The 11,512-nt window shown below is 42.4% G+C and overlaps 1 protein-coding gene across 30 annotated transcripts in view; it reads right to left on the reverse strand.

Annotated features, from left to right (window-relative positions):
- Window positions 1-9,105, reverse strand: part of SLMAP (sarcolemma associated protein) — an 81,490-nt gene extending 72,385 nt beyond the window's left edge. For 28 of the 30 annotated variants that reach the window (XM_084531219.1, XM_084531220.1, XM_084531225.1 and 25 more), the window contains exon 1: window positions 8,774-9,105. In XM_084531219.1, coding sequence (XP_084387345.1) covers window positions 8,774-8,971 — 198 coding nt within the window. In that variant the 5' untranslated portion in view covers window positions 8,972-9,105. The remainder of the gene's footprint in view (window positions 1-8,773) is intronic. The other 2 variants (XM_084531223.1, XM_084531228.1) reach the window with 2 other exon arrangements.
- Between the last annotated feature and the right edge of the window lie 2,407 nt (window positions 9,106-11,512).

The raw sequence follows: 11,512 nt of genomic DNA on the forward strand, positions 1-11,512 counted from the left end.
CCAGTTTCCCCTTTTTAAAAACTCAAAGGAAGTGGTGGTTGAGAGCTGTAAGTGAAAGTGTTGAATTATTTCCACCCCTATGGAACTAGGAGAGAATTAGGAACATTATTATGTCTTTCATCTAGTACTTCTTTTTGTCAAGTACATTCTAAGAAAATTTCTAGCTGACATATTTTGGCGGGAATTTTAAGTTACACCATAAAATTAGTACTCTAGGTATTTCATAATACTAGATTTATATATATATATGTATATATACATACACACACATACAGAAAGTTCTAGGTCCTCAGAACATACACAGCTTAAGACAATAGCAATATCAGGCAGCCTACCTAGCAGATATGCCTGACCCCATCCTTACAAACTTAGTTTGTTGTTGCTGTTGAGGATTAATTCTGTACCCAAAATTCTGTCCCAAGACCACAAACAACCTAATTAGTCCTGCTGAGAAGCTAGATGACTTCCAGAGGCGCCTACCAACCTAACTTATTCTGTGACAATCCGTCCATACCATGCACTTTGGCAGCCCTTGTTCATAGCATTCTAACTTCCTTCCAAGTAGCTATACGTGTACATAATGACTTACAGTTCTGCAACCTACAGAAACAAAAGATATTTAAACTTATAGTTTGTTCCTTAATAATATAATATTGACTCCACATAGCCTTAAAAATCCTCTGACATTCAGCAAAAGGAATCCCTGTAACGACAGCAAGAAAATAACAAGGGGTTGAGATTACCTATCTAGAGCAAAGATTAGAAGAATATTTTGTCTGCAGAGTGGATTATTTCACATCCAAATATAAACAATTGGTTTTGTTTTGTTTTGTTTCTCCCCACAAACAAAATTGAAAACGTTAAGAATTTCAAATAATTCATTATGTCTCCTGAAAGCTTTCAGAGTCTTCAAGCACCTGGAACTGGTAAATCTAAGTACAGAAAACAGCAATGCTAGAATAAAATTGCAAGTAATAATACCATCAACATTGATTTGCAATGCCACTGCCTGTCAGTTCATTCAACTATCATAGCCGACAACCAGACGAGGAGAGAGTGGCCAATTAATTGTGCCAGAAATCACTGGAAAGGTCACCAGAAATTTAAAAGGAAAACAAGCAGACAGGCTAAAAGCCCAGCTCTGCAAACCCAGGAGATCTGGCTTCTACCCCATACGGTTAAGTATCACACTTCAAGAGAAGAAATTTAGTAACAGAAAACAAGACAAAGTCATCAAAATCTGTTTTTGTTTCATTTTGGAGAAGGGAGTAAAGTGTTAAACAAACAAAAACCTTTTACAGAGCATTAATATTGCATCATCGAAAAGATACCAAAGTTTTAGAAAATCTATGTGTAAACGTAATCTTGCTCAACATCCAGAAAAGGCACAACTCTGACAAAGTGCCAGTTAAGAATATAAAATGCTGTATCAGGCAAGACCGATGGCATATGCAAATAGCAGCAGCCAGTACCAAATGTCCTCAAAAGAACGTGCTGTACAAATATCTATTTGGCCCATACCAAAGTTTTTCTTCTTTGATTTGAAACATAAGCATTTCGACTCCTTCCTTTAAAAAGATTTCTAGTCTATACACAAACATCCACAACTTTTTTTAACCTTAAGCTCTTGCATTAATTTTATTTTTATGGAAGACATATTATGGCTGTACTTATGAGAATATACAGAAATGAACCATTAACTAGTGTATAACTTACTTTTGCAAAAATATTATACATTCCTCAAGCCCTTAACTATCCTTGACTATCCCAGTACTTTTAATATTTACTTTTTATGTTTGCAAGTTTACTGCTAGGGCTTATTGTGCTTTTCCACTCAACTACAGCGTTAATTCAGGATTTGGGACTTTCTGTCATAAGCCTGCTGGAAGTTCATCATTATTTTTGAGATTGAAATGAACTCTAAGACATCGCTCAATCACATACCTGTGTGTCTGGTGCAAGGTAACGCCAAAATTGTATCTGATTGAGTGTCTGTCTCCAGCACAATTATTTTCCTTCTCAAAAAGGAAACTGTTCAGAGTCTCTGGCACACATCTTGTGGGGGTTTAAGATGCTGCAGCCCACTCCACCTTTCTGCCAGAGGTTCTCACTCCTAAACCAGACTGAAAAAAAGGTGTGGCTCTACTGGACAAAAACCTGACAGTGCTTCAAGCCTTCTTCCCTCAATTCTGCTACATGAAGAAATACTCCTAGAGATACAGATGAGTTAGGAACACCAATGCATTGCCACAGCAAGACTTAACTTAGAGTTCTTCGATGATCCAAACTCAGCAAGTTAGTAACATCAACAGGAAGCAATTATTGATGACTCAAAAAAAAAATAAAAATAATCCAGAGACAACAAACAATCATATAATTTAGTAGCAATAGCCTGTAAAATTGCTAGCTTTAGGGACGGAGACAGCAGTCTTCCTTCCCTTTCACTTGCCAGGTTGGTCTGTAAACAACGAAGTTCACACCACTTTCATTTTACATTATCTATTAAAAGAAATTAAAAAAACAGAACGCAATAAATCAGCTGATGAATTTGTCTACACATTTTGCAAAGTTTCAGCCAGATCAGATTGAAATCAACTCAAAGCAGCGCACTGACACAGATAAACACTAGTAACCCACACGGCTCCTTAAAGGACACAAATACAATTACTTTCGCTAGATAATGAAGCAACCAAAACTGTTCAAACTCGCTAAGAAAAATGAGAGGGCAAAACAAATGAAAAGCATTTCTCCAGTATAATGTAAGTCTGCCTGCCAAAGAGCAACGGATTACTGCAAGTAACACATGGAAGTTTTTCAAAGAAAAAAAGTTTACACGATTTTGAATAACAGAGGTGTGTTAGGGAGCAAAGTTTTACATTTATAAGCACAGAACCAGGAACAAATGTAAACCATGGCATCAGAGGCCTAAACACATTTATTGGCCTTCATTACTGCTAAGTAACATAATTCATTTGAGGTTTGTAAAAATTCATTTCAAATACAAAAGGGATTTTTGTTTGTTTTTAAAACCTAATCAATGTGTTGGCGTTCCTGGCTCAGTACAGATGCATCATGACTGCAGTGGATCAGCTCCAAGAATTACAGTATTAGCTCTGCAGCAGTGGCTCTAGATGGTATTGCTGCAGGGAAATCCTTATCGGCAGCAGCTCACCTCTGCTATAAATGGCTAGCCGACCTTCTACATGGCTTCTAACGGAAACATTTTGGTGAAGTTTGCCGAAACTGTTAACACCCTACTCTATCCTACTTACGATTATACCAGCATAAAATTAGATAGTTCATTCAGGGTGAGGAGCACTTACATAAAAATATTAACAAGTATCCGTACAGGCTGGCTGATCTCACCCTCTCACTAAAAGCATCTAAGCACTGAAATTTCACCTCGGAGCATTAGGGAAGATCCCAGGTCAGTCTCCCAGGCCGCTTGGAATAAACAATCAATGTCTGGAAGATAAAGTATCTCTTCAGCAGACACTGCAGACTGCAAGCACAGTGCAACACTGAAAATACTGATAGCACTCTTCAGCTCTCAAAGACAATTGTAACAATGCTGAAAAGAGGTATTACAGGAAAAATAAACATCAAACATGTCACCTATCTAAAGAAATGCTATCCATACATGACAAGTTAAACATTTGATACATAGACCAGCACCACGCAGCCCAGAGTATCATACAGGTATCTGTATAGGTGGCAGCAGAAATAACCTCTCATGAAAATCCTGCAGCCCCAAATACCGTTTTTCATATCCCACTAAATTCTGTGAAACAGATTTACTAAACACTTCTGAACATACACCATGTCCTAGGCAGGTGTCCTTTACTTTGAGTCTTCCCGAAGTCTTGACCTCCACACAACATAACGTGTAATGTTATTTGAACAGCATAATTCCTTTCTATATTTTTTTTCCTTCCACAGTCAAAACATATTTATCCCTTGTATAATACAGCAAGAAAAAAGAGCAACTAATCTTCTGAGTCCCATTTACCAATGTTTCTTAAATTGTTGGTCCAAATTGGATGTAGTACCCTAGACATGACACAACAAAATGTTGAGGGGGATAATCGCTGGCTGTGCTCCTCTTATTACAGCCTAACACATTCTCAGCCTTCTTTGCTACTTAGGCACACTACTGGATCCTGTTCAGCCTGCTGTGCCCACCAGAACTTATCCAAGTCCTTTCTAGCAGAGCTGCTCCCCAGGCAGTTGGTCCCTAGCCAGCAGAGCTGTACGGGGTTCCTCCTTCCCAGGCGCAGGACTTCATGTTTGTCCCTGTTTGGGCTCCTGAGGTTTCCTTCCGCAAGGCAGCGGGCCTCTGGATGGCAGCCCTGTCCTCAAGCGCATCAACTTCATGACCCTGCCTTGGAGAGTGCACTCCAGTACCTCCCTCAGGTCACTGATAAAGATGTTAAATACAAGAGGTCACAGTACAGGCTCCTGTAGCATTCTGCTCATTACCAACATTCAGGTGGATTGCCACCTATTAGCCACTACTCCCCAAGCTTCATCCTCCAACCAGTTTTTTTTGTTTTTTTTTTTAAAATCATCTACTTGTTTAGCTGTCCAGACCACAATGCCCTACCTGGGACAGAAGACTGCCATGGAAAACGCTGTCTTCAGCAGGGCTTTTGACAACGTAAATAGTGTGCACTGCCTTCCCCTGCACACAAATGTAGTGAATTATTCATAAAAGACAACCACACTCACTAGAGATGATTTGTCCCTGCTGAATCTGTGCTGACTTTTACCAAATCACCTCCTTCACGTGGCCAAAAATGTGTTCCAAGACTTGTTCCAAGACTTTCCCAGGGACCAACACAAATCTGTCCACCCTGTAGTTCCCTGGCTGTATCTCTGGGGTTGGTTTTTTGTTGTTTTGTTTGAAGAGGGTGCTCCCTGCAGGGAACATTCTTTAACATTCTTTTATCCCACATAATTTAAGGCTAGAAGCCATGAAGTACAGCCTTAATAAACTTCATCTGCTATCATGTTGACTATTTGGCTTTTAATCTACTAATTAGCATTTCTGTAACCAAGATAACATGAGCCTGTTCAACTCAATTCATACCCATGCTGACTTAAATGAAAACAGTAGTATTAACTGCCACCCTAACATGGAAGCTTGTGCCTACAGATTTTTTCAGTTGTTAAAAATGACCAGTAATTTGTAGTCCATTTGGTCTAAGACAATACTTTACTTCTCACACAGTTGAATTCTCTGTTATACCTGCTGGAAACTTCAGGTTTGTACCAAAAGCTTCTTTCCCATCTGCCAGAAGCATTTCAGCCTGGGAGAAGTCACACATAAATTATCACGGCTTTTTACTTTGCTTTTTTTAAAAAACAAAACAAAAACAAACAAAAAAACACTCAGGTTTAATACTATTCCAATTAAACAGCTTTTACATTGTTTCTGTCCATTTGCAGTGACAGAAACTGAACTAACACATTTAGATTTTCTGAAGCATAGCACACTTTGGTTTGCTTTGATTCACACTTTTTGGAACACTCCTTGCTCAGCACAACATCCACTTCCTACATATCTAGTGACTCATTTCTACAGGCCTCTCTTAAAAGGATCCAAATGTAATTACTCACCCCCCCTTAAAAAAAAAAATCAAAATCAATTCTAAGCTTAAGCTTCTCATGTTACTGATATATGAAAAAAGCCACAAAAAGCAAAAGGAGACATTGCACTGTTTCTATAAACACAAGCAAATGGAGACATTGCGCTGTTTTTCTATAAATATTCTACTAAGCACAGAAAAAAATGAGTACAAGTTTCCCCCCCTCCACTGCCTCCACCATTACTTTTTCAGGTTTGCATGCTCAAAAGGTTTGTATGTGTTCAAAAACATTTTAAAAAAGAAATGTAACTTTAAACATCTGCTTTTAATTGCTATTTACATGTGATCTTGAAGACTCACCCCGCTTTTATCATTAATAATGCCAGCGTTACGTGGACATTATCTCCTTTGGGCAGGCAGCTTTTCCCATGCATAGTTAGAGTGTCTTTGTACAAAGTAAGTATTCACCTGTCTCAACCCAGAATAACATTTCATCTTCAACTTGGTGTATTTATGTGATTCACTTCAGCTTAAGCATATCCCTGCCTCAAAAAAAAATGTTTAATAGTTCCCTCACCAATATTTACCGATGCTCCCTCTCCCTACTTTCCATCCTTCCCTCCTGATTATGCTGATACTGTTGTTTACAGGCTACGTAGCAAACAGGATCACTCACATGATTCACTAAAATAAAAACAAACAAAACTTCAAACCCTCAAGAAAAAAAAACAGAGTACAACTGAAAGACAGCTCAAGAGGCAGCAAAGAGGATGGACTGGGAATACAGGAAACTGGTACTGCCATTGAAGTACACAGCTTTTCAAAGTATAGCCCCAGATGATTCATGAACTATTTTGAATTATTCAAAGATTTCTCTTTGTTACTAAGTTAACATTTCAAGGTCCTTTATCTTCCATTTAAAAAAAAAAAAAAAAAAAAAACACAACAAAAAACAGAACTGGTAAAAGTCCTATACATAAGCTCCTAAGAAATGTTTACAAATACTGTAGCAAAAATAATTTGGTTTTAAATATACATCATTGATAGGATAATGACATATTCCTAGATGAGACATACTTATTTGAAGTTCTGTAAACAATTATAATAAACGTTCTCACATGCAAATATTCTGGCATAATTTTAGGGTTTTGTTTATTCTTTTGAAACACCACAGTTTTTTTTAAATCACTTTTGTGATACAAGATTAAGACTATTTACCAACAGCTCATCTACCTGCCTTTTCCCAACAGCTTATATCTCTTAGGATGCATTTTCTCCTCTCCTTCAACTATCAATCTTCCCAAGATTTACCATTCAAATGCTCAGACAGATCCAAAAATCAGATGACACTGATAATGAAACAAACACAGAAACCAAAATTTTACATCTCACTTTACACTTTTTACAGTACCATGTATAAAATTTATAGTAGCATATTCCTACGCATCACCTGAAACCCACTGTATTTAGTAGATCATTATGGCTACTGATCAAGATACTCACATGGGCAATTTTCATCAGGACCCCCATCAGCTCATCACACGACAGTATTTCAAGAGGTATCACATGTTATCATCTTATTTACTACTTATTTAATACTACTAAGTTGCTACTTTAGATCAGCTAGATAAAAGGAATAATGATATATAATATTGTTTGACATGTATTAGTAAAGCCAAGCTACGTAAACATTTAAAAAGAGAACTAAAAACCAGTTGACTCTTTTAAACTCCTCTATTAGCAGACTTGCTCACCACCCAGTGCTTTATCAAATTAAACCTTCTTTAATATGGCTAAATAATTTATAGCTATCACAGGGTATATGAGAGTCTCAAAATGTTTAAGAATCATGAGAAATATTAATAAAAAGCTGTACATACAATGCTTTTGAGTTTAAAAACAGTACAATAAACCAGAACACTTTCTTGAGTCAAAGGTTAAAAACTAAGCTTAAACTAAAAATAGCAATATTTCCTGCATGTAAGTTTTCTAAAGTGTCCAAGAAGGCGCATTATACACGCTAGAGAGCCAAAACAACATTTTTAATGAAACGCACAGATAGCAGTTCGCACAATTACATGCAGGTAACTTGAAAGCCAAGCCATAACCCAGCCTTAAGAAATTAAATGCTTGTCTTGTCCCATCATGCCCAAGTATTGCATAACATGGGATAGTTAACAATGGAAGGCTTAAGAACTTTGACTGCATTCTACTATTCTTCATGCTGTGTCATACTACTAAGAAATACTGCATTAATTACAGATCATATTATTCTCAAAATCGAGAGCTACACCTGACCACATTTCACAGAAGGGCATCCAGGGAACATAAAAAAAAAAAAGCTAATTTATAGCAGATGAAGTTCTAGGGTGGAATATCAATACATTTTAAAAAATACTGTGCTGAGCAACTGCAATCTGCACTTTGTTCATTTCTTGTTGGAAATTTAAAATTAACTTGACAGTCATTAAATAAAATGGCTTTCCTTGTCCCAGTTCAATCCCTAGTGGACAAAACATGCACTGCAGAGCCCCTAAATTGCACTTAACAAGATATCCACTGTCTTTTTGAGACAAACAGTGATGGGTTAATAAAACACAGGCATATTTTAATATCATTTGCACTATCAATGAGAAAATAACTTGTATGCCATTTGCTACATTCCTGCTGTCATAACAAGCCTTCTATCAGACCCAAACAAAACACTCTATACACAATTTCAAAATGACAAGTAGGAAGAGCGGCACGCAAATCCAACATTCTTTAAAGCCAGTTTTTTGATGGCTCCTTATGATGAGATTTATTTACACGCCCAGTGAATAATTTCTCAGCATTTGAAAAAAAATACTGTTACGCCACTTCCTTCATACAATCCTTTGCTTTCAGATTTCTAATTATTACTCACCTCAAAATCACTTACTCCCAGTAATGAACAATATGCATGCAAATTCTTCATCACTTATCTTCAACTGCTTGCTTTATGTACTTTTAACAATAGGTAAAGTTTCCACACAGTAAGAAATTATCAACTTACCTGAGAATTAATCACTTTAACACAAATCTTACTCCTTCCACATGTAACCGTATTTATTACAGTGAAACTAAAGTGACCCGCAACACACAGGGTCTTGTTAAAGTAAGTGTGAAAGTCACTATTTTTAAATAAAGAAAGCAAAACGCCTTACCTTGCCTGTCTTGTGATCAAACCAGACAAGAGCATGGTTCCTGGACAGCACCTTACAGTCAAAAGTTGCATTATTCTGAGCTGGCCGGCAGCGAGCCACTGAGCGGCCAATTTTGACAGGCTCGTCCAGGTAGACATGACGCTCCTGAAACGGATGAGAGTTCGGGCGGCAAGTGAAGATGGCCAAGGCTGAAGGCATCGAGGACAGATTGGGGTTGCCACACCAACCAGAGATGAAGAGAACCTCTTCCGATGCAGACTGTCCTCCACGATTTTTAAGCCGAACCTCCACAGCAACTTTACATTAAAGCACGACAAACATTATCACGTATGAGAGGCCTAACAACTCATTGTTTCAGTGTGTAAACTAATTCTGGCAATAATCCAGTGAAAAAGCCCCATTATGTCTTTTAACAACATCGGCAGTGGCCCAGAAAAAGTCTAAAACGCACAACTTTCAATCCATCCTCCTCTGGAAGAATAGGAACAAGCATCTGATTCCTTCAAAGAGAAGCAAAGGCTCCTTGAAAGAAGGATAGAATGTCTCAAATCCAAGTAGATGAGTCATACAAATACTTTTGTTTGGGACCTCAACTGCCTTCTTTTTTTTCCCCCTTCCGTAAACAACACTGACCAAAATTCTGACCCACGTAACATGGAAGCAAAGAAAGGTTTAGGGAAGGGGGAAAAAGGATCAACGTCCTCTCTCAAAGCACACAGGTGAGGAGCTGGAAGGTGACCACGAAGCCCTCGCTCCGCAACAGGGATCTAGCCGTCTCACAAGGCAAGCCGCATTTCATCATCTTCGCATATTAAAACAAAGCCGAACCGATGGTCCTGGATTTAGGCGCTACGCTCTTTTCCTCCCCTACCCCCTGATAAAGCCGAACTGCTCTACAGTTCCTCGCCGCCACTCAGATAAGGAACTTGATAAGGCATGGAGAGGGCTGCAAGCTGCTTCTCCCGGGGACAAACCGAGGCGAGGGGAGACTCCTCCGGGGCCGGCCTAGGAGCGGGCTGACAGGTTGCTGCCAGCGGGGCCGGGCGTGGGGCAGGCTCCCTCCTGCCCCGGGGAGGGGGGGTCCCGGCCAGAAGCCCCCTGCTCGGGGAGAGAAGGAGAAGGAGGAGGAGGACGACGACGAGGAGGATGAAGAGGAAGAGGCGGCCGCAGCTCCGCTCCTCTCAGCCCCTCCGCAGGTGGCTGCGCATCGGGGGGGGGCCGCCCCTCGGCCCCTCACGCTTCTCCACCCGGCGGCGGCGGGAGAGGCCTGGAGGCCGGGCCCGGGCGCCTCCCGCTCGGTAGCTCTTGCCTCTCCTCAGGCGACCGCCGGCCGCGAAAACTTTCCTCCGACCTGCGGAGGCGAAAACAAACCGGGTCAGACGCGGCCCTCGCCCGGCGCCCCCCTTCCTTCTTCTCCTCCTCCTCACCCCCCCTCGTTCCCTCTCGTCCCCCCGGCCTAGCGGTGCCCGGCCCCGAGGGAGGCTCGGGGCGGCCCGGGGGAGGAGGAGGAGGAGATGGGGGGGGGGTAGAGGCTGGGTCTCCCTCCCTTACCTTCAGCGCAGCGGCCGCCATAGTGACTGGAAACCTACCCGGTGCGGCAGCCGGGGAGGGGCGGGGGTCGGGGAGAGGGAGGGAGGGGGGGGGGAGGGCAGGCGGAGGGAGGAGCCGGCCTCGGCGGGGCCTGACCGGAGGCGAGGCGAGGCGGAGAGGCCGCCCCCGGGCTCCGCGCAGGCGCTGGGGGTGGAGGGGGAGCCGCGCAGCCGCCTTGGGGCTCCGTGAAGCCGCCGCTGCCCCCCCCTGTGGGGTCGCTGCTGCCCTCTGCAGGGCGCGGGAGGAGCCCCTGTGAGGGGGCAGCCCAGTGAGGGGCTCGGGGGCAGCCCCGTGAGGGGCTCAGGGGCTGTGAAGGGGGAAAGGGGCTGCGCAGATAGGGCACGGTTATGAGGTGGTGAGCCGGGGGAAGGTTGCTGAGGTGAATGAGCCCCCAAGGTGGGCGCCATCTCCTTTTCCTACAGGGTGAGTGAGCCCCCTCGCTCCTTTCCACGCAGGGGGGCGCACCCTGAGGTGGGGTTCCCCTGCTCTAAGGTGAGGGGCTCACCCTGAGGTGGGGGCTCGCTCACCCACCCTGAAGTAGGGGTCCCCCTGCCCTGAGGTGAGGGGGTTGCGCTCCCTGAGGTGAGGGCACCCCAAGGCAGAGCAGGGTTTCTGCACTATCTCCAATATCTGGTTTGTTCAGGGTGCTCCCCAACACCTCTCGCCTTCCTTCCATGTGTTTTTCATGACATTTTGTGATCCTAGGTGCGAAATTTGGGAATGTTGCATGGCAGAGAGGCCGGCTGGGTTTTGATGGCTCTGGTAACCGTCTGGCAGCTGGGGGGGACCCCTTGAGGCAGTTGCCACAGGCCCAAGGCAGAGGAATAAAAAGTTCAGTGGAGGACAGAGATGGGGTTCACTGGCCCAGTGTTCTCCTTCAGCTGTTCAGAGAGGCCTGATTAACTATGGCACAAGGCCGTAGTTATCCCCATTTTATAGAGATCGAGGAAAGGGTGTTACTTTTTCAAGGTCATACATTAGGCTAGCGCAGAACAGGTCCCTCCAGTCCGAATTCATTTTTAAGTCAGTCAGTCCCTATAAAGCAAACAAGCAGAGATTGTTTGATATAGGATAGATGCTGGGGTTGTGCCAGCACTATAATTACCCCGTGACAAGGTGTTGGGATTAGGGAGATGGGAGGGTTTTGTG

The sequence above is a fragment of the Aythya ferina genome (genome assembly GCF_964211825.1).
Source record: "Aythya ferina genome assembly, chromosome: 10".
Taxonomy (NCBI): domain Eukaryota; kingdom Metazoa; phylum Chordata; class Aves; order Anseriformes; family Anatidae; genus Aythya; species Aythya ferina.